The sequence below is a fragment of the Grampus griseus genome (assembly GCF_964374135.1).
Source record: "Grampus griseus genome assembly, chromosome: X".
NCBI classification, from domain to species: domain Eukaryota; kingdom Metazoa; phylum Chordata; class Mammalia; order Artiodactyla; family Delphinidae; genus Grampus; species Grampus griseus.
Window position 1 is genome coordinate 60,286,865 of NC_138999.1, and position 23,395 is coordinate 60,310,259.

General features: G+C 46.6%; 1 protein-coding gene across 1 annotated transcript; it reads left to right on the forward strand.

The window, feature by feature from the left end:
* Positions 1-2,290: 2,290 nt before the first annotated feature.
* Positions 2,291-23,395, forward strand: GCNA (germ cell nuclear acidic peptidase; the record flags this gene model as incomplete). The annotated part of the gene is made up of 10 exons (XM_082682070.1): positions 2,291-2,337; positions 4,412-4,458; positions 4,860-4,896; positions 11,247-11,392; positions 14,664-15,032; positions 16,183-16,258; positions 20,091-20,235; positions 21,431-21,569; positions 22,573-22,777; positions 23,086-23,395. 10 exons carry the CDS (start codon positions 2,291-2,293, stop codon positions 23,333-23,335), a joined length of 1,461 nt encoding a protein of 486 aa, XP_082538196.1. The 3' UTR covers positions 23,336-23,395.

Below are 23,395 nucleotides of genomic sequence, written 5' to 3' on the forward strand. Positions count from 1 at the left end.
TGGAAGCAAACATCATAGTTCAGTGTTGCCTGGCACTTCTGAGTTGCTGCCTCCCTCTTATTAAGGGGGTCTGACCCCTCCCCCACCCCTCCCTCCACCCCCCTCTCCGTGCGTCTCCGCGCCTCTCCGCGCCTCCCCGCGCCTCCCTGCGCCTCCGCTTTGTTTGGAGGGGGGCTAATGGACTTGGTTGGGCAGTTCAAGCAAGGAATGGGGCTCGCTTATCCAAGTTCTCACAAGGATGAAACTTTGTTCGGGAGGATTCGACTCGGTTTTTCCCTGTCGCCCCAAAAATTAATTTAGGGATTGCCAAACTACAAAAATGGGCTTGTACCCTGTGCGTGAAATGGTACGTTCCGGTAAAATTAGGGATACCTCGTGGAAGTGATAAGCTTGATTCCGGAAGCACTATAAATGGGCGCCAAGTTTGAGTTCATAACCGCGAAAATTGCCTGGTTTACCGCACTGTGATAGGTGGGTACAGGGAGGGCGGGAATACGTCAGTTCCTATCTCCCGCTGAGCCTGGGCTCTATAAAAGCAGCGTGTTTCACAGTTGCTCGGGGCGTTGCACACCTTCCACTCCCAGAGGAGAGCGGCGGCGATTCGATTGGGCCAGAGGCAGCAGAAGCAGGTAGGTGAAGGGAGAGTACCGAAGCAGAAACAATCTTCACGCTCGTCCTAGTTGAGCTGACTTAAAGTCAGGACCACCATAAGCCCTGGACACTGTCCGTGAGCCTTGAGACTGAGATTTTGGCAAAATATGTTGCCCGTTTCCACTTTAAGCTTTTGGAAGAAGGAATTTTTTTGTGTGTGTTAGTGATATTAACTCCGGGGGATGGGGGGCAGAGGTAACCAGTTGGTGCATTAGGGAGTAGAGGCCTGGGAGGTGGCGTACAGTTGTAGGGGGGACTCTAGGCCTGAGTGGTGGAAGGCCAGCAGGCTGATAGAGGTTGGAGTAATGTGTGGAAGTAGGGGCAGGTGGAGGATGGGTAGGGGTGTGCATGGGGGCGGTCGATGCCTGATCAGCTAGGGGCAAGAGACGGGCGTGGGAGCGGGGAGCGGAGGAGTCAAGGCCCAATTGGTGCAAGGCCGGCTGGGGGCGCTGGGAGGCGAGATGGGGGGATGGGTCTAGGACCGATGGTGCAAAGCTGCCAGGAGGGGGGAGGGGTCCAGGCCTGTTGGTGTAAGACCTCCTGGGGAGAGAAGGCGAGAGTGGGGGGAGGAGTAGAGGAGTCGAGACTTGATTGGTGCAAGGCTGGCTGGGGGTGCTGAGATGGGGGAGGGGCCTAGGCCTAATGGTGCAAAACTGGCTCCAGGCCGGAGTGGGGGAAGGGCCTAGGCCTGTTGGTGTAAGACCTCCTGGGGAGAGGAGACGGGAGCAAGGGGATGGAGGGGTGTGTGTGTGTGGGGGGGTGAGTGGAGGTGTCTGAGGTCTGAGCAAGAGGGGGGAGGGGTCTAGGCTTGATTGGTGCAAAGCTGGTGGGGGGCGGGGGGTTGGGGGCAGGGAAGAGGTGGAGAGGTGGAGGGGGTTTAGAGAGGAGGTGGAGCGGAGGGGTGGTGAGGCGGAGTGAGGAGGAGAGTTTGAGGCCCCGTTGGGGCGGAAGTTGGAAGTTGGTGGAGGCGTGGAGGTGTGGGGGGAAGGTGACCTGATTCCCCGTGCGAGTAGGGGGATGGGGAGAGTGTGAGTTGGATTGAGGTGTGTGTCAGGGTGTGGCCTGGTCTGTGTAAGCCTGGCTATGAGCAGGAGTAGGGAGGTGGTGGAGGGTACGGGGGTGGTGGGGTGTGGGGGGTGGGAGCGTGTGAAAGCCTGATGGAAGACTTCCTTGGGGCATGAGGCGGAAGTAGGGGGAATGAAGATGTGGGGAGAGGGGAGCGCCGGTGGTGATGTAGGGGGTGGTGGGAATACATTTAGGGTCAGAAGAGCATTGGGCCGGGGACAGAGTAGTACATGCTAAAAGCCTTACAGTGGGTAGAAAATTGATCTGGGGGCTGATAAATGAACGATTGTCCTCCCTGCACATCTCTATAACAGGTGGTGGTTGAGGCGGCTTAACATCAGGGGCCGCTATGGGCTTTGGGCTTTCTAATGGATCAACGAAGAACCTTGGTGGGGCAAGGTGGGAGAAAGGTCAGCAATAAACAAATTTAAATACTTCTCATTTCATAGAGCAAAGTTTTGGCTTTAAGTTGGGGTGAAGAAGCTGCTCAAAGGTAAATGCAGAACGTAGAAACATCTAACTGGTTCTGGTTTCCTTTCAAACATATATCCTTGTCCTGACTACAGACGCGGACATGTCCAAAGCAGAGGATGGGCGTTGGAAGAACCAGGATGATGATTGGTGAGATTTGAAAAATTCTCTTTTCTCTTAGTTTAGTCTTACTCTGTTGGCAAAACGACTTTCTCAAAAAGTATATGTTTATGTCACTTAGAGTCTACAGAGTGTATAATTTGGTTAGTCATAAAATGAGAATTGTGAAAAGAGAGCTTAGAATCATGGGAGTCCAGTTTCTATCCAATGCATGAATCCTCTGTATAACAGCTCTTTTAGTGGCCAGGAGTGTACAACTTCATGAAGCAACACAATGCAGTGTTGAATATGTGTAATTTCTAGAAAGTTCTTCATTCTGGTGAACTTCAAATCTGTCCTTTTGTTACTCCCAGTGTTCGCAGTGCTGCCCTCTTGAGGTATGCAGGTGAAGTATTTTTCTTCTCTGGGATAGGTATTTTAGGATAGTCGCCTCATCTCCTCTAAGTCTTCATTCTCCCAGAACACTGCTCTGTTTTCCTCCTTCACAGGTAAGATAAGCATACAGATAAGTGTCTGGTATGGGAGAAAGTAGAGACCATAGACTAGAGAGTCTGGAAATAGACCCAAATACATATGAAAATTTAGTTCATGATGAAAAAAATGACATTTCAAATCACTGGGGAAAAGATGGATTCATTGACAAATAATTCGAAGATAATTGGTTGACCATTTGGAAAACAATAAGAATTGGATTCTTACCTCATCACTCCTTATACCAAAATAAATTACACTTGGATAAAATATTTAAAAATAAAAAATGAAACCATTAAAAATGCTAGAAAATATAGCTGGATTTTGTTTCCAGTAATTTTGGAGTGGGGAAGGTCTTTCTAAATTTGATATCTAACAAAAGCATAAAAATGACAACAAACTGGAAAAATATTTTTATTACTTATGATAAAAGGCTATCTTCCTTAATCTACAAAGAACTTTTAAAAGGAACAATTATGGAGTTCCCAGGTGGCCTAGTGGTTAGGATTCCGGGCTTTCACTGCCATGGCTGGGGTTCAATCCCTGATCGGGGAACTGAGATCCCACAAACCACGTGGTGTAGCCAAAAGATAAATAAATAAAAGCAACAATTTAAAAAGGTGAACAAACAGAAAATGAGCAAAAGTTTTAGAAGGTAGTTCTCAGGGAAAAAAATACAAATGGCCCACAGACATTAAAATTTATTCAACTTTTAATTTTATTTTACTTAAAGAAATGAAAGAATTTTAAATGAGTGAGATACCATTTTTCATATATCAGATTGGCAAAGATTAAAAAAAATTTTTGATAATACCCAGTGTTGGCAAATTTGTAGGGAAATTTCATACAGTCATGGTGGGACTATAAATTGGTGCAACCTTTTTTGGAGGGCAATCTGGCAATGTCAAAATTTTAAATGCCCATGTCCTTTGGCCCAGTAATTTCACTACTAGGACTTTTTCTTTCATTTTTAGGACAATTTTATTTAATTTCTGTATACATATACGTAAGTGCAAAAATGTGGTTGCATCGTACATGTTCTTTTTCTTTCTTTTTTTTTTTTTTTTTTTTTGCAGTACGTGGGCCTCTCACTGTTGTGGCCTCTCCCATTGCGGAGCACAGGCTCCGGACGCGCAGGCTCAGCGGCCATGGCTCACGGGCCCAGCCACTCCGCAGCATGTGGGATCTTCCCAGACTGGGGCACGAACCCATGTCCCCTGCATTGGCAGGCGGATTCTCAACCACTGCGCCACCAGGGAAGCCCTGCCCTTTTGATTTTTAACTGTAAACTCTGCATCCTCAAGTCCTTTCCCCTGTGGTCCCTTTCTCAGAATTCACTTTCATATCTTTAAATAGAAATATACCACTTGGCAAAAAACAGGCTTCTCACACTGATAGCTAATGATACTCAACTAACATTCTTGTCCGGTCTTTGTGCAGTACGGACTGAGCAGCTTGTGCCTTCTAATTTTTCTTCTCCTACCCTATTGTGATCTTCATTTCATAAGCCCTTAAAACCTTTTTGCATTTCAGAAACTCTGATTGATGGTTCTTTCCATTTGAGATTTTTGACATTTGGTTGCTTATGACGTTAGTAGCCTTTCTTTAAAACAGAATGTATTTTATTTTGCAGTTGCATTCTTACTGTGGACTCAAGCAGTGATGAAGAACTTGATTACTGTAAGTAGAGTCCCCTCAAAGCAGTAATTTACAATTTAAAGCATAATTTAGCCATGTCTCCGTAGAGATGACTAAAATGTGATTTGGGACATTTGATGTAAGCTGTCCTAGGTTTGTCTCCTCTAGGGTTGGTTCTAGATTGGCAAAGCAAAGTTTATTTCCCTACTATGAGGAGCAGAGGAAGTTCTTTGTGCTTCTTTTCCAATTTGCTTCCTTTACTTTTTTCATTCAAGATCTCCTTACATTTATTTCTTCTCTCTCATGGGAGATGTAAGAGTCCACCATAAATTTTGACCAGCTGTAATTTATGGACTTTGGTTTTAGGGAGTTAAAGACATGGGTAACCAGATTTGATTATGCTTCAAATGCTTTCTGATGCCCTGTTTCTTTCTCTGTGTCAGTTGTATCTGGAATGAACCTGCAGAAAAGGAACATCAGGTGAGTAGGAGAATTAGTGAAATTTGACTTTTTTAAGGAACAATGTTCCTGGTAAGATGACTTAAGAATAAACATCACATTTTCTCTGTGAATCCTATGTTCAGGGTCATAATGGGTGTTTGGTCTCACAACTGGGTTCAAAATATATTTCTTATCCATGGCCCATTATTTAATTGGGCAGTTTCTTCAGAATGTCTCTCTGGGGGGCTTCCATGGTGGTGCAGTGGTTGAGAGTCCGCCTGCCGATGCAGGGGACGCGGGTTTGTGCCCCGGTCCGGGAGGATCCCACATGCCGCACAGTGGCTGGGCCCATGAGCCATGGCCACTGAGCCTGCGCGTCCGGAGCCTGTGCTCCGCAACGGGAGAGGCCACAACAGTGAGAGGCCTGCATACCGCCAAAAAAAAAAAAAAAAAGTCTCTCTGAACCATCCCTTAACTTCCAGTCTCTACTATAAGGCCTTTATCAGTTTTTACTCTTGTATCTGTGCGGAGCTTTTTTTTTTTAAATAAATTTATTTATTTAATTTATTTATTTTTGGCCGCCTTGGGTCTTCGTTGCTGTGCGCGAGCTTCTCGTGGCGGTGGCTTCTCTTGTTGCGGAGCATGGGCTCTAGGTGTGCGGGCTTCAACAGTTGTGACTCACAGGCTCTAGAGCACAGGCTCAGTAGTTGTGGCGCACGGGCTTAGTTGCTCCACAGCATGTGGGATCTTCCTGGACCAGGGCTCAAACCCATGTCCCGTACATTGGCAGGCGGATTCTTAACCACTGTGCCACCAGGGAAGCTCCCGTGCAAGAGCTTTTTAAGTGGGCTCCTCACCCTGATTTCTTCCTTCTCTGATCCAGTCTGTATCGCACTTCCAGATTAATCTCCTGAGTCACTGCTTTGATCATACTAATTCTCTATTCAAGTTGCTTATCATAGGGAAATCAAACTGGTAAACCCAGTAGGTAAAGTCCTCTGTGATCCGGCTCTAACCTAACTGTCAGCATTATCTACTACTTTTCCTATTTAGGAGCCCTCTGCTAGATGAAGGGGTGTTGCCCAGGTGCCAAACTATAGGAAGTGCTAAGAAAAAAAAAATTCCTGGAATAAAACTGTAATAACTGTGGTTTCCACATCAACTCCTTGAATTCCTGTAGAAATATGAATTGACCATTCCTGTCCCCCACCCACCCAAGGCGAAATAGTGCTGTCAAGTGGGAAAATGTTTTTCTAGCTAGTTCTGATTTACCTCTGTTGATTATTTTTGCAACATGCAAACCACCAAGCTTGACACCAATGTGTGAAAGTGATTTAAAGTCAGCAGTTGCAGTCAGCTGAAATACCGGAACTGAATAATGCATTGTATAAAGCTATCTATTGGAAACGATCAGTTTTATTATTTATACTTTTAAAGTTAGGTCTATTGAGGAATGACTTAACATACAGAAAAATTAGCCCTTTTTGGGTATACAGTTTGATGAGTTTTGACAAACGTATGTGGTAGTGTAACCATTACCACAGTCAAAGATGCAGAATTTCCATCACTGCCCCTTACATTTTATTTTTATTTTTATTTATTTATTTATTTTTTACATCTTTATTGGAGTATAATTGCTTTACAATGGTGTGTTAGTTTCTGCTTTATAACAAAGTGAATCAGTTATATATATGTTCCCATATCTCTTCCCTCTTGCGTCTCCCTCTCTCCCACCCTCCCTAACCCACCCCTCTAGGTGGTCACAAAGCACCGAGTTGATCTCCCCTTGCTATGCGGCTTCTTCCCACTAGCTAGCTATTTTACGTTTGGTAGTGTACATATGTCCGTGCTACTCTCTCGCTTTGTCACAGCTCACCCTTCCCCCTCCCCATATCCTCAAGTCCAGGCGGTAACAAAGCACTGAGCCGATATCCCTGTGCCATGCGGCTGCTTCGCACTAGCCCTTGCTGCTTTTAATATGTTTTCTTTCTGTTTAATTTTTGACAGTTTGATTAGTATGTGTCTTGGCGTATTTCTCCTTGGATTTATCCTGTATGGGACTCTCTGTGCTTCCTGGACTTGATTAAGTATTTCCTTTCCCATATTAGGGAAGTTTTCAACTATAATCTCCTCAAATATTTTCTCAGTCCCTTTCTTTTTCTCTTCTTCTTCTGGAACCCCTATAATTTGAATGTTGGTGCGTTTAATGTTGTCCCAGAGGTCTCTGAGACTGTCCTCAGTTCTTTTCATTCTTTTTTCTTTATTCTGCTCTGCAGTAGTTATTTCCACTATTTTATCTTCCAGGTCACTTATCCGTTCTTCTGCCTCAGTTATTCTGCTATTGATCCCATCTAGAGTATTTTTCATTTCATTTATTGTGTTGTTCATCATTGCTTGTTTCATCTTTAGTTCTTCTAGGTCCTTGTTAAATGTTTCTTACATTTTGTACATTCTATTTCCAAGATTTTGGATCATCTTTACTATCATTATTCTGAATTCTTTTTCAGGTAGACTGCCTATTTCCTCTTCATTTGTTAGGTCTGGTGGGTTTTTATCTTGCTCCTTCATCTGCTGTGTGTTTTTCTGTCTTCTCATTTTGCTTATCTTACTGTGTTTGGGGTCTCCTTTTTGCAGGCTGCAAGTTCGTAGTTCCCGTTGTTTTTGGTGTCTGTCCCCAGTGGCTAAAGTTGGTTCAGTGGGTTGTGTAGGCTTCCTGGTGGAGGGGACTAGTGTCTGTTGGATGAGGCTGGATCTTGTCTTTCTGGTGGGCAGGTCCACGTCTGGTGGTGTGTTTTGGGGTGCCTGTGGACTTATGATTTTAGGCAGCCTCTCTGCTAATGGGTGGGGTTGTGTTCCTGTCTTGCTAGTTGTTTGGCATAGGGTGTCCAGCACTGTAGCTTGCTGGTCAGTGATTGAAGCTGGGTGCTGGTGTTGAGATGGAGATCTCTGGGAGATTTCCACCATTTGATATAATGTGGAACTGGGAGGTCTCTTGTGGACCAGTGTCCTGAAGGTGGCTCTCCCACCTCAGAGGCACAGCACTGACTCCTGGCTGCAGCACCAAGAGCGTTTCATCCACTCGGCTCAGAATAAAAGTGAGAAAAAGTAGTAAGTAAGTAAGTAAGAAAGCAAGAAAGAAAGCAGGGAGGGAGGGAAGGAAGGAAAGAAAGAAGGAAAGAAGATAAAGTAAAATAAAATAACGTAAGGTAAAATAAAATAAAGTTATTAAAATAAAAAATAATTATTAAGAAAAAAGAATTTTTTTAAAGAAAAACAAACCAAAAAAAACGGATGGATAGAACCCTAGGACAAATGGTGGAAGCAAAGCTATACAGACAAAATTTCACACAGAAGCATACACATACACACTCACGAAAAGAGGAAAAGGGGGAAAAAATCATAGATCTTGTTCTCAAAGTCCACCTCCTCAATTTGGGATGATTCGTTGTCTATTCATGTATTCCACAGATGCAGGGTACATCAAGTTGATTGTGGAACTTTAATCCGCTGCTTCTGAGGCTGCTGGGAGAGATTTCCCTTTCTCTTCTTTGTTCTCACAGCTCCTGGGGCTCAGCTTTGGATTTGGTCCCGCCTCTGTGTGTAGGTCGCTGGAGGGCGTCTGTTCTTCGCACGGGGTTAAAGGAGCAGCTGCTTCGGGGATTCTGGCTCACTCAGGCCGGGGGAAGGGAGGGGTACGGAGTGGGGGGCGTGCCTGCGGTGGCACAGGCTGGGGTGAAGTTGTACCAGCCTGAGGCGCGCCGCGCGTTCTCCCGGGGAAGTTGTCCCTGGATGCCGGGACCCTGACAGTGGCGGGCTGCACAAGCTCCCCGCAGCGGGGGTGTGGATAGTGACCTGTGCTCGCACACAGGCTTCTTGGTGGCGGCAGCAGCAGCCTTAGTGTCTCATGCCCATCTCTGGGATCCGTGCTTTTAGCCGCGGCTCGCGCCCCCGTCTCAGGAGCTCCTTTAAGCAGTGCTCTTAATCCCCTCTCCTCGCGCACCAGGAAACAAAGAGGGAAGAAAAAGTCTCTTGCCTCTTCGGCAGCTCCAGACTTATCCCCGGACTCCCTCCCGGCTAGCCGTGGTGCACTAACCCCCTGCAGGCTGTGTTCACGCTGCCAACCCCAGTCCTCTCCCTGCTCTCCGACCGAAGCCCAAGCCTCAGCTCCCAGCCCCGCCCACCACGGCGGGTGAGCAGACAGGCCTCTCGGGCTGGTGAGTGCCGTTCGGCACCGATCCTCTGCGGGAATCTCTCCTCTTTGCCCTCCGCACCCCTGTTGCTGTGCTCTCCTCCGCGGCTCCGAAGCTTTTCCCCTCCGCCACCCTCAGTCTCCGCCCGCGAAGGGGCTTCCTAGTGTGTGGAAACCTTTCCTCCTTCACAGCTCCCTCCCACTGGTGCAAGTCCCGTCCCTATCCTTTTGTCTCTGTTTATTATTTTTTCTTTTGCCCTACCCAGGTATGTGGGGACTTTCTTGCCTTTTGGGAGGTCTGAGGTGTTCTGCCAGCGTTCAGTAGGTGTTCTGTAGGAGTTGTTCCACGTATAGATGTATTTCTGGTGTATCTGTGGGGAGGAAGGTGATCTCCACATCTTACTCTTCTGCCATCTTCTTTACGATCCACCCCTTACATTTTAAATGGTATGTCATGGATCCTTAGAAATATTCTGGTTTACAATATTATACATTATAGAGCCCTTGTTTAATAATAAATTTAAAAGTATCCAATTTTTAAGTAGAAAAATTGGTTTCTTCCTTCCTCCACTAGGTAGATGTTGAACAAATATGTAAAGAAAATCCATTTCAATGGGTCTGCCAGGAGTGCCCACAGATCTTGGTCCAGACCCAGGAGGCTTCTGTATATGGGATATTGTAGGAAGGGTGAATTTGGGGAGGAGGTGATGAGTTCAGTTTTGGGTATGCTGAAATTGAGGGGCCTATAGGCAGGGCTGATATTCAAAACATTTACAGTCAATAGATACAAACAGGGATTAGTCAGGATGGCTGCCTGACTGGTTCGAATAGACACCATCAGTAAAACAGTTGGTGAGGCTGTACCTGTGGAGACTGACTAAAAATCGGCCCTCCCCACAGGATATCCAGGTAGGAAGCTGGCACTGTGGAGCGAGAAGTTAGAAGCAAAGTTGGGCTGGCGGATGGATAATGTTTACCCAATCCTTAGGAATTAATTGGATTGGCATGAAAGGGGTGTGGATAAAGCCTGGGAATGAGTGAGGAAGAGAATTGAGTGAGAAGGAGTGGGCAAAAAAGGTGAGAAGAGAACCAAAACCAAACAGTATCCCAGAGATCAAGAAAAGAGAGAATTTTAAGGATGGAATGAATGGTCAACAGGAGAGCAAAGGCCCATCAACTTGGCAGCTTAAGCTGTGACAAAGCGAGAGAGAGGCATGGACATATATACACTAGGACACGTAAAATAGGTAGCTAGTGGGAAGCAGCCGCATAGCACAGGGAGATCAGCTTGGTGCTTTGTGACCGCCTGGAGGGGTGGGATAGGGAGGGTGGGAGGGAGGGAGATGCAAGAGGGAAGAGATATGGGAACATATGTATATGTATAACTGATTCACTTTGTTATAAAGCAGAAACTAACACCATTGTAGAGCAATTATACTCCAATAAAGATGTAAAAAAAAAAAGTGGTGAATATGGTGGAAATGGATGAATAGATTTGTGCCTGTAACTGGTACAGACAAGTCCTCTAGCAGTGTTTTAAGTAGTTTTCTGTCTCATCATAAAGGTATATCACACTTATTGTACACTGTTTGGGAAATACAGAAAGGTGGAGAATTTCAGCCTTCTGGAACCTCTGACCCAAATACCTGGGCCAGCTGAGAACGACGGTCCCAGAGGCGTGCTCACCACCGGCATCCTGGGTGGCACAGGGATACTGCTGAGTTGGACTCCTGCCAAAGCAATCCATCAATTAGAGAGGGCGGTGCTGGCTTCAGGCTGCAAAGAGTGGCGCCCAGGAGAAATCTCCCTGCCGAGGCTGCCTCTCTGTATCTGTGGCAGGGGGATCTCAACGTGGATAAAGAGAAATGGCAATTAAATAAACCTTTCCTTAATCAATTTCCCCCTGCGCCAAAACTATTTGAACACATACCGTCTGACAGCCCACTTCAGTCTCTCAGTACTTGACACATTCCTCCTTTTGAAAGGATTGAGACGGATGGAAAGATTTGGTATGAAGATAGGAAAGATGGAAAATCAGGAATAACAATTGAGTTCTGGAGAAGGGGAACAGAGTTACTGTGGGAAACCAACAAGTCATTTCAAAGTGATTATGCTCATTGGAACAAAGGTAGAAAATGCCATGAAAAGAAGAATGTTGCATTCATGCTTCTCTTTTGTTTTTCTCTGTCTCATCACTCAGCTACGTGGTGATCAACTCAGACTCTGACGATGAAAACCTCTGTGAGCAAAAGAGAGCTAAGATAGCTGAAATACATTGCAAAGGCAAGTATACTACTAACTTAGAGAAGATGCAGCCTCACCATGCACAGTCATCTCAGGATGAAAGTCAGCAAATGTTCTATGCTGAATAATTTCGTAGTGAGTGCCACTGTTTTTTCCTCCTATGTGCTGGATGTGGATATGGCTGGGTTCCCCGCACTGCCTGGTCAATTTCCTAACATAGCAGCAACTGTTCTTGCTGCCTTAGACCCCAGGCATCGCCCTCAGTAGAGTTCTTAGCTACCCAGCGTTACATCGCGGGAGCAGAGGGAAGTCAGGAACTCAGCCTGATTAGCGTGAAGGTTGCCCTGCTCCTCTGCCTTCCGCTCTTTTCCTCTTTCCCTGTATGTGGGGATGACAGAGAGGAGGAAGGAGGAGTAAGAGACAGGGGCGCATTCTTTCCAGCCTGATGGAGGCTCATGTATGAGGCTTATGGGCCAGCTGGCAGTGACTTCTCAGAGGAATGCTTGTTTTCTCTGTCTAGCTGTTTGTCTTTGCCTTTTGCTACCCCGTTTATATTTTCTAGAGAGTCCTGTTTTTCTTAGAGCCTGTTTCCCATAGCAGGTCCTTGCCTCTTAGGAGTCAGAGGCCCTCATCACCTTTCGGGAGGCACGGAGTTTTACTCGCAGTTCAGAACCTGCTCAGTGGGTGTGAGACATAGGAAGACTAGGAGCTTCTTAAGCCTTTGGGATAGTATTTTATTTTTCTTTATTTTTTATTTTTCTTTCTTTCTTTCTTTATTATTATTATTTTTTGCGGTACGCGGGCCTCTCACTATTGCGGCCTCTCCCGTTGCGGAGCACAGGCTCCGGATGCGCAGGCTCAGCGGCCATGGCTCACGGGCCCAGCCGCTCCGCGGCATGTAGGATCTTCCTGGACTGGAGCACGAACCCGTGTCCCCTGCATCGGCAGGCGGACTCTCAACTACTGCGCCACCAGGGAAGCCCGGGATAGTATTTTATTGATCTCTGTTTGCTAAGTACCTGGTGTAGGGCATGAGACACAGGCACCTACTTAAAGTACTGGCACCCTTAAAAATACTGGCTACTTATTTGATAACTACCTCAGATATACCACTGATATCAGAGAAGGGAAAGGAGAGGTGGCTTGGAACCCGCATTTCCTACTGTTTCACCACCTGTGGCCTCTCATTTCCTTTTTCCCTCCTCTCTAGCTCTGAGTGGATTGCCTGAGCAGGACAGAGGTCCAGGTGCAGAGTAGGGGGTATAACATGACAAGCTACTGTAATGCAGAGGGAGCCCCGAGGGAGGTAGCTTTAGAGTAGGGGCCTGAGTGACAAAGCCAGAGGCCAGTTTATTACCATAGGCCACCAGTTGCTAACTCCTTGAATCAGAAGATCCATCGTCTTTTGAGGATGAACTTTCAACTAAGGCTGCTCTGACCGGTAGCATCCATCCCAGTAGTGGGATGAAGAATGCTTCAACAGGACTGTCTTTGTATGTTTCTTTACTGTTCTCCACATGCCATTTCTTTTGTTATGGTAGTGAATTTAGGCAGTTTTACAGGAAAAAAGGCCCAAGGAGCTTAAACACATACTTCCAACCTCACTTGAAACCTTTGTCAATGTACAGAGTCATTTTTTACAGATTGTAAGCAGTGTGTCCCTACTTTTTATTTATTTATATTTTATTGAAGTAGAGTTGATTTACAATATTGTGTTAGTTTCAGGTGTGTTAGTTTCACAGCAAAGCGATTCAGTTATACACACATGTATATATATATATATATATATATATTCCTTTCTTCTGTTCTTTTCCATTATAGTTTATTACAAGGTATTGAATATAGTTCCCTGTGCTATACAGTAGGTTCTTGTTGTTTAGCTATTTTATATATAGTAGTGTGTATACGTTAATCCCAAACTCCTAATTTATCCCTCCCCCCAACACCTTTCCCCTTTGGTAAACAGAAGTTTGTTTTCCAGGTCTGTGAGTCTGTTTCTGTTTAGTAAATGAGTTCATTTGTGTCCCTACTGCTTAGAATTTCAGCTGCAGGTGGGAAAACTTTAACTCTTCTAGGAAGGATGACTTTTTACCATAGGAACACCCGCTGCTTTCTCTTTCCTTATTGCATATCTGAAATTTTTTGATAATTAATTTAAATCATAGATGAGACTCAAAATATATTATCCCAAATCTGCAATTTTAGGATACAGAGTTTTTTGCACCATAAAGATATTTTCACAACTTGCTCATGCTGTGGTTTATATTTTTTACATCCAGAATCATAGAAACCTAGAAGTTGAACCCTGAGCAGACTGCAGAGAGCTTGAGTCTTAGGCACGTTGCCCCTGGTATCCAGATAAAGGGATGGATCCTCAGTGAGGGCAGGGACAGTCTCAGTGTTCCCAAGGCCTTTCAGTGCTGGCATCAGAACTTAACTCCTTACTCTCACATCAGTGGTTTTGAGAGCTTCAGACTTATGGACTAGTTAAAAAATGAAATTTTGGTGACTAACATAGAGTTGCCAATTTTTAATTTGTCTAATGATGGAAATAAACTCCAACTACCATCTATCACCATAATTTCATAAGGTAAAGAGCACCAAAAGTTTAGTCAGGACATAATCTCAAAATAAAGAACAGTCCTTTAAATTATAGAAAGCTAGCTTGATAGGGGAAAAAGAAAAACAAACCCACTTTATTATTCTGATTTCTCTTATTTTGCTCTGGCCCAGTGAAAATATACAAGTTTCGGACCTGTGGGAACCCCTGAGCACCTACAGAGAAATGTGATTTGAAAATTGCCTCTGGGTTTGGATTGCTATTTTATCTGTCACTGTTCTCAGTAAAATAAAAAAGTAATAGAGGTAAAATCGTCTAAATAACTGATTCTTACCTAGGATTCATTATATCACAGTTCCTGACTTGTTTAATTTTTTTAAAAATTTATTTATTTATTTTTGGCTGCACTTGGTCTTCGTTGCTGTGTGTGGGCTTTCTCTAGTTGCGGCAAGTGGGGGCTACTCTTCATTGTGGCGTGTGGGCTTCTCAGTGTGGTGGCTTCTCTTGTGGAGCACGGGCTCTAGGCGCTCAGGCTTCAGTAGTTGTGGCACGTGGGCTCAGTAGTTGTGGCTCGCGGGCTCTAGAGCGCAGGCCCAGTGGCCGTGGCTCACAGGCCCAGCCGCTCTGCGGCATGTGGGATCCTCCTGGACCGGAGCACGAACCCGTGTCCCCTGCACCAGCAGGCGGACTCTCAACTGCTGTGCCACCAGGGAAGCCCCTGACTTGTTTAATTTGTGCTCAATAATCTGAACTTGAGTTGAGGGTGTGGGGGTGGAGGGAGTATGTTTATACATCGTGTCTCTTGAATTTCAGATGAGATTCTGGAAGTGTCTGATACCGATGAGCAGCCACCCCAGGAGTCTCCAATACTTATCACTGATGATGATGATGATCATAATGATTTGGAGGGCCCTGTGCTAATAGAAGATGATTCGTGTGATGAGGACCAAACTCCCTCAAATGAGAAAAAGAAGAATGAGTTTGCTATCTCCCTACACAAACCATCTTACGATGTTGGTAAGCAGGATCTTGGGGAAAATGTCTGCCAGCCACCAAGTGATGATCCTAAGGCTGAGCTAGAGATTTCAGTTGGAAAGTTGTCAAGTGATGAAGAGCCTGTACGTTTGGTGGCAAAACCAAGGAAAAGGAAAAATAAAACCAGACACATACCTGTGACACCTGGTAAGCCAATCAAACCAAGTATGCCTGTCCCACTAAGGCTAGCGCCACAAGTGGGTGCCCTTTCCCCCGTATATGTCTGTCTTGTCGAGTCTGCTTGTCCTGTCTACTAACCCTCCGCTATGTTTCAGCAGCTTCCTAGTGGCCGAGGGAGGCAGCCATCCCAGTGAGAAGGCTCTTTCTGGGGAAGGGCGAGGAACACCTGTGTCGTCCTCATGCTCCAGTGTCTTAGTATCTGCCGTTCCATCCATTGGCAGTGCTTTTTCCCTGCAATTTTTTGTCCTGAGGATATCCCATTTTTCTTAGGATCCAGCCCAATTGCCACTTGCTGTAGAAAGCCGTAAGTCCGAGGTGCTCCTCCCTCCCAGGTTCCCAAAGTTCCTAGGCCCTGTCACTAGTAAAGCACTTACACAACTGTGTTAAGTACGTTTCTGAATCTGTCCTCCCAGTAGATAGTGAGCCTTTTCTTTTTCTTGGCCACATCACATGGCATGCGGAATCTTAGTTCCCTGACCAGGGATCGAACCCGTGCCCCCTGCAGTGGAAGCACAGAGTCTTAACCACTGGACCGCCAGGGAAGTCCTGATGGTGAGCCTCTTGATGGGAGGGCTCTCACTCATCCTTTAGTCTCTCCTGGAGTCTAGCCTGGTACTTGGCACGTACTAGACGTTTAATAAGTTTTTTAGATAAATGAATGAAGGTCACTAACTCCTGATACGTGCATTTCTGGCTAGAGCAACCGGCAGTATGGGTGCTAGACAAAAGGGGAAAGATTTGGCTTGCACATTGGATGAAGGTGCCACCTAGGATGGGGGCCTTTTCCTCAGAGTGAGTGCGTGAGTTATGCCACACCATTCCTGGTACTGCACGTGCCTCAGTCGCCCCCACAGTCTAACCTCCAAAGGCATATTCATGTAGCCTCATAATAGTCCTCAGCGCCTAGGACAGAATCCTATCTCGCTTACTCTGCTTACTCGCGTAGGTGAAATCTTTCATGCAGACTAACGGAGGAGGGTGCCCGCTTCCGAGAGAAGCGTTGAGTGTATATGTGCTGCTCTGGGCTTGGCTGTGAGGGCTCCTCCTGAGATTACCTTTCTGTGAGTTGCTGGTTGGTACCAGTTTTCAGGGTACAAACAAACTACTCTCTTTTCAGTTGTTAAAAGAGCAAAGAAGCATGGGACTTTAAAGAAGAAACCCGGAGCAGCAGAATTTGAAAAATGCGAGCCTGGGTATGTATGTACTGCTCACGGTCAACGGCACAGGAGTTGACTGCATAGTTGTCACGTGCAAAGCTGTCCACTGGTCACGTGTGGGGGTTTTCAAGGGGATGAAGAAGTCTGCTGGGGCGGGGAGGGGGGGGCGGCACAAGTTTTACCTCCCTGAATGGGGAGGGCAGAAGCGGCAGGAGGAGGAGAGGAGGAAGGGGGGGGAGGAGCCTCGGTGCCCTCCCTCCCCCTCCCCCAACAGAGCCGGGACGTGGGCACTCTGCACAGATTTCAGCGATTCCGGGCAGACTGGAGCCTTTTTACCCTCCCCTCGCCACAGGAGCTCTGGCCCCTGAGGTTTCCTTTGTCCTTCCACTCAGATTAAACAATGATGTGTAGCTAAAGATCCTTTTTTTCAGGCCAGATACAGCCTCATGGCCACCAGTTTGCACTGAACTAAAAGCAAAGGCAGTGGGAATGGTGAGAAGGCAGAACAGATGTGTTCCCATCCATTGGAATTGGGGGGAGGCAGTCAAGATTGTCTTCCAGGGTTTTCTAGTGTTCTGGATGGACCCTTATTCTTTTTTTTTTTTTTTTTTGGCGGTACACGGGCCTCTCACTGTTGTGGCCTCTCCCGTTGCGGAGCACAGGCTCTGGACGCGCAGACTCAGCGGCCATGGCTCACAAGCCCAGCCGCTCCGCGGCATGTGGGATCTTCCTGGACCGGGGCACGAACCCGTGTCCCCTGCATCGGCAGGTGGACTCTCAACCACTGCGCCACCAGGGAAGCTCCTTCTTGCAAATTTTTAAAGCTTAAACGTTAAGGTGAAATAAATAGTCTCTTTATTAAGCTATATGTTAGATATTATATTGATACTGAAAACAACAGGTCATTTAGACCACAGACATGTTAATGCTCAAAGGAAGCAAAAAAAAAAATGGATTTTCTCACTTAGGTTCCAGGAACTTCTCACTTTTTCTCTTAAAAATATGATATAGTGAGCATACTTTTCTTTGTTTTTCTGTGCATTCAGGAGTAATTTATACTTACATCTGAGTTATCTTACAAAAGAAGGGATATATTTGAAGGACTGTACGTTTCTTTTTTTACCTGTATTTTGGGGCAATAAATGCATCTATTTTTAAACATATGGTGTTTTCCTTTTAAGAAATTTATTTATTTATTTATTTTTGGCTGCGTTGGGTCTTCGTTGCTGCGCACAGCCTTCCTCTAATTGCTGCGGGCGGGGGCTACTCTTCGTTGCCATGCGCGGGCTTCTCACTGCGGTGGCTTCTCTTTCTGTGAAGCACGGGCTCTAGGCACACGGGCTTCAGTAGTTGTGGCTCGCGGGCTCTAGAGTGCAGGCTCAGTAGTAGTGGCGCACGGGCTTAGTTGCTCCGTGGCCTGTGGGATCTTCCTGGACCTGGGCTTGAACCCGTGTCCCCTGCATTGGCAGGCGGATTCTTAGCCACTGTACCACCAGGGAACTCCAATAATTGCATCTTAAGGGGAGAAGAAGAATGATGTGTCAGGCGTAGGGGCAACAGAGAAACTTGGACTTGAGCAGAGAGGCTCTCTGTTTCTGCATTTCTCTTTGGTTCGGCGTGTCATGTCTTAGATGGGTCCCCTTGCAGCAAAGCTTGTTCTCTGGATTCCTAGATCCATATTTAAGCTGCTTTGCCTCTAAGGGACATGTGTCTTGGGTAGAGTGTGACAAATGAAGGAAGAAGCTGCTCCTTTGTGTCATTGTCCTCTGCCTCATATCAGGAGGCTGGCCTGTTTGGGCTCTTCTCTGTTGCCTTGCTGCTTCCTGTTTCAGTCTGTAGGCTTCCTGTTGTGCTCAGCATTGTTCCTGTGCAGGCTGCTTGCTGGTCATGGTGTCTGATGCATGCGTCTGGGGTCTTGTTGGTTCCTCTGATGTGGAGATACTCAGTTTGCAGTAAAGCAGCATTACCACTGAAGTGAAGGCTTGCTAAGCCACAAGCTGCTTGATGTGAGTATAGACACACGCAGGCATCACGCTCTCTGCTGAGGTCTGCAGATGGTTTAGGTTTTTATCTGCCACCTTTTCTGATGCAAATTTGCTTTCAGGACTAAATAATTGGAGGCAGAAATATTAGTCACCCTTATCAGACTGTGGGGCAGAAGTCCGTTACTTTAGCTGCCTATATCTTCTCTGGTACTTTCCCTCTGTCTCCACCCTGGGCAACTCTCATAGGGTTTTATTTTGTGACTTAAGGGTTAATGAGCGTCTTGGCAAAATCTCAGTCTCAGGGTTTCAGGTCAGAAACACTTCCCTCTGTTTGCTACTGGTTTATCATCTTTTCAGCTCTGTGGGCTCATCTCTTTGGACTCGTGGATTGTTCCAGCCAAGATAAAAACGTTTCAGTTTAGGCGCTTCCCTGGTGGTGCAGTGTTGAGAATCTGCCTGCTAATGCAGGGGACACGGGTTCAAGCCCTGGTCTGGGAGGATCCCACATGCCGTGGAGCAGCAGGCCCGTGAGCCACAACTACTGAGCCTGCGCGTCTGTGCTCCGCAACAAGAGAGGCCACGACAGTGAGAGGCCCGTGCACTGCGATGAAGAGTGGCCCCCACTCGCCACAACTAGAGAAAGCCCTCGCACAGAAAGGAAGACCCAACACAGCCAAAAATAAATTAATTAATAAACTCCTACCCCCAACATCTTCTTTAAAAAAAAAAGTTTCCGTTTAAATAAATAGATATTACATGTGTGAGTTTTTTATGGGCTCGGCAGTATTCTTTGTGCATCTGAATTAGGCCTTGAAAGATGGGGCAGCAATAGTGGTCTAATGGAAATACCGTGAGATTTGGGTCAAAAGATTCAGTGTCTGTGAAATTTGGGTAAGTCATTTAACCTCTGAACTTAAGTTTCGTCATGTGCAAAGTGGAGATGGTAAGAATAGTAGTAGCTTCTTTGGAGGGTGGTCGTGAGGATTAAATACGATGATGCAAAAGGAAGTTCTTAGCAAATGATGAAGTGCTCCACAGAGGGTGGGTCTCAGTAGAGGTGGAGGTGTGGCCATTCTAGGCCATGGACAAATCGGTTCATGTCCAGGGAACATTTAGGTTGCCCAGTTTGGCCAGAGTGGAAATGATAGTTGGAAACAGAGGTTGGAACCAGGTTGACCTGGGCCTTGAATGTTAGGCCAGACAGTCAGTGAAAAGCCAGGGAGGGACATCATTGGAACATGGCCTAGGAAAATTAATCTGCAGAGGTGTGTGTGTGTGTGTGTGTGTGTGTGGTTGGATTACAAGAAAAAGAGCCTGGAGGTGAGGAACACAGCGGGATGCTGTAGTAGCAAGGCATAGAGGGGAGGACAGGAACTTGACCTAGAATGGTGACAGCAGGGTGGAAAGGAGGGGCTGGCTGGAAGAGATGATGTGAAGGAGACAGTGGTCTGTCTTTGTGCCTAGTTGAATGTGGGGTGAGGGAAAAATGAATTTAAAAAGTCTCTGAGGTTTTTAGCCTGTTATAACAGAAGTTGAACCATTAAACACATTTAGCAGGAGACATACTCCGGTTAGTAAGTTGGAAATTTGCACTGGGCAGTTGTAAACGCAGATCTTAGGAAAGAGGTGGAGACTGCAGATCCAGATGTGGGATCACCCCTGTTGAGGTTGGAACCATGGGCTTCATGTCTCTGACAGTGTGCGGGGAGTGACGAGAAAAAGGCTATGAATGGAATCTTATAGGAGATGCCCTTGTAGCAGGAACTGGAAGGAAGAGGGACCAGCAAGTCTTCCCTAAGTCTCTCTTGACATGACCTGTATGTATGCATTTCTTCTACTGATTTCTTTCCCTCTACAAAACTCAGTTGAATTTACCTTTGCAGGCATTCTGAGTGCAAAATACCTGGGTGTTTCTTGCGTGGCATTGAGAACTTAAAGCAGTATTCTGGAAAGAATTTCAAGCAAAATAAGGATGAACTGGTTCAGAAAATCTACGCTCTGTGTAACAGCTCTGTCTTTGATAAAAAGGTAGACTCGATGAAATAAGCACTTACTGAGCACCTGCTGTATGCCCAGCTCTCTTGGGAGCTGGAAGGTGTGCAGATGTACTAACTGTATATTTCCTTCCCTTGAGAAGTGTCAGTTTAGATGGGGAGGGGAGTTGAGACATGCATACGTGAAAGACACAGAATGTTTTGTGGGTTACAGTATATGGTCCAGACTGTTACTACCACAGGTGATCAGCAGAGGGAGAAATCACTGAGAGCCTGAGCGGTTGGGAAATAGGATTGCCTGGAGGGAGTGAGACTTCTTCTGGGTCTTGAAGGATGGTAAGGGGCGAGAACAACAGTGGAGGAGGAGAGGGCAAGTGTTGAAGCTTGACTATCTGGAAGAGAGGGTTCGTGTTGAAGGATACTAGGAAAGAGCTGTGGGACCTTAGGCAAGTTACTGAGCCCCTGTTCGATCATCTGTAAAATAGGGGCAGTCCTAGTACCCTAGTCCCTACCACCTACTACTTCACAGAATTACCATTAGGCCTGGATAGGTGAATGCCCCTGAAGTGCCTAGAACAGGGCCTATGACATAGTGAGCAGTACATGTTAACTAGTGTAGGGCTGGTTAATGGAGGGCCTTGGGAGTCGGGTTGGAGGAACTTAAATTGAAATCAGTAGGCACCACTGCCCAGGGATGGGATGTAACGTGGAGTGCCTGCTGAAAGAAGTTGTTCTGTCAGTAGCCTGTGGTATGGACTGGATCGGAGAGAATTTGGAGGCAGAGAGACCTGCGGTCATGAGGTTTTCCAGAGTTTATTGACTCTGGTGACAAAACTTCCTGCAGGGAATGTTCTTAGATCTTTCTAAAGGTTCCCCAGCCTTTGGTGCCCTTTCTGATGACAGTGGTGTTACATCAGATAACTCTGATGAGTGGAACCTTAAGTGTCCTGAGTTGCAGTTTTAGTTGTGCCTCATGGCTCTCATGCGCGGGCTCCATCTCCTAGCCCAGCAGAAGTGTCCTTCTCTCCTTGGCTGCCCCTGACTTTTGTCTCCATACAGGGGAGCACAGAGCCTGCATTCACGTGCTTGCAACAGTCTCATCTTTACGTGGGCTTCAGCTTAGGTTTTATTATCCCCAGAATGTTAGATTTGCAAAACTCTTGAGTTGATATTTTCTGGTCTGCTTAGAACCACTTTCTGATTCGCTCTTGTTTGCTTTTTGTTCTCAGATGCCGGAGAAAATTGACATCGGCTGGAATAAAAAGATGCTGAGAACTGCTGGTTTATGCACCACTGGCGAGACTCGATACCCGAAGAGGCAGCGTTATGCTAAGATTGAGATTTCTCAGAAAGTCTGCGATTCTGCAGGTGATGGCAGGAGCTGGGCAGCTCCCCTGCTGCACTTACATCCGATATGGCGCCTGGGAGGTTACTCTTGGGTGCTGGTGTTCTCTGGCCGCCTGTGTCACAGCTTTCCCTGTCACTCCTGGGTGGACAGGCCTACTGTGTGTTGCTTAGAGGACATTATTATTGGATGTCTCACCACCACCAAGAATCCAGTTCGTCCATATTTCTACCGGGCCTAACTTTCTCTCTGCAGCTCCCCACTGCCAGCGGCAGCATCTCCATCCTCCCAGTAACTGAGGTTCAAGGTCCCCTATATCTAGCCAATCACCGGATGTTCATAATGACTCTCCTATTATCATCATTCCTTCTCTGTCTTTGCCTCTGCCTAGCTATGGACCCTCATCACCTCACTTTTCTCCCTGCTCCATGCAGTTTCTTGCTGGGAAACCTTGGGCTTGCCAGTGCCTCGAGTGTGGCTTTCGAGGCCATCGTACTTTGCCCCCCTCCATGTGGCCAGTCTTGTCTCTCACTACTCCACCTGTGCTCCAGCCAGGCTTTCTTCACGCTGGCTTTCAAAATGGACCACATGCTTTCCTGACCCCAACCTTGGCTCACCTTCTCTACCACACCTAGAAAGACCTTGATAATTTTGCCAGTCTAGTCAATTGATCTGAGCCCAGCTCAGATCCCAGCTTCTCCACGGAGCTTCTCCTGACCAAACCCCACTTTATGCTCCTGGAGGGCGGCGACCGGGTCTCAGCTGGATGTATTTCTAGCAGTGTCCCACAAAAAGAGCACATTGGAGCTTTTCCAAAAACACTTGCTCCGCTGAGGCTCTCTGCCATTAATAAAATCGGGTTGAATTCAGTAGAAATTTCACCTTCAGAATCCTGGGGCGATAACACTCCTGCCTGCCCACATATGCTTATGTGTCTGATGGGGTGGAGAGTCTAGGGGTGGTTGGGTAACAGACCAGAAGGGAATCGGTTTAAGCCTCATGATTTCATTTCATTCCTCTTCTAAGACCGACTCCGGGATACTTTGGTCCATGAGATATGCCACGCAGCCTCCTGGCTGCTCGATGGCGTCCGTGATTCTCATGGTGATGCATGGAAGTATTATGCCCGAAAATTGAATATGGTGCACCCGGAGCTGCCCAAGGTCACCCGTTGCCATAACTACAAGATTAACTACAGGATTCATTATGAGTGTACTCGGTGCAAATTCAGGTAAGACCCTTCTCCTCAGACTTTTTCCAATTACGTTTTTACTATGGCCTCCATGTAGTCTTCAGTGGTTTTATCAGGAAGTACATGGCTATCTGACTTGAGGAGTAAAACTTCTCTACTCCTTTCCATGTCTTCTTTCTCCATTCTCTTCTGCTTTGACCCAGCCTGACCATGGCCACTGCCTGGTGCCCCACTTGCTGAGATCCCACAGAAGAAGTCTGGCTGTGGGCTCAGGGGCAGCAGCTCTGAGAAGATGCGGACGTACAGTGACTGATTTGTTTGCTGTGTGGTGTCTCTTTCCTCCTTAGGGTCGGCCGCTACACCAGATCACTGGACACCGAGCGCTTCATCTGTGCCAGGTGCCGCGGCTCTCTGGTCCTTCTGCCATTAACTCGTAAAGATGGAACCCCCATTGAGCCCCATGTGAGACCATTTGCCAAGTATGTGCAGGAGAATTACAGAATAGTCAGGAAGGAGACGGCAGGGATAGGTCATGGGGATGTGATGAGAAAGCTCAGCAAGGATTTTACTGCCAAAAAACAAAGCCAGGTTCGTTGAGGTTATCTGAGAATGTATTTGTGTGAGGTGAATCATCTATTGGTAAGGAGTTTTAGAAAG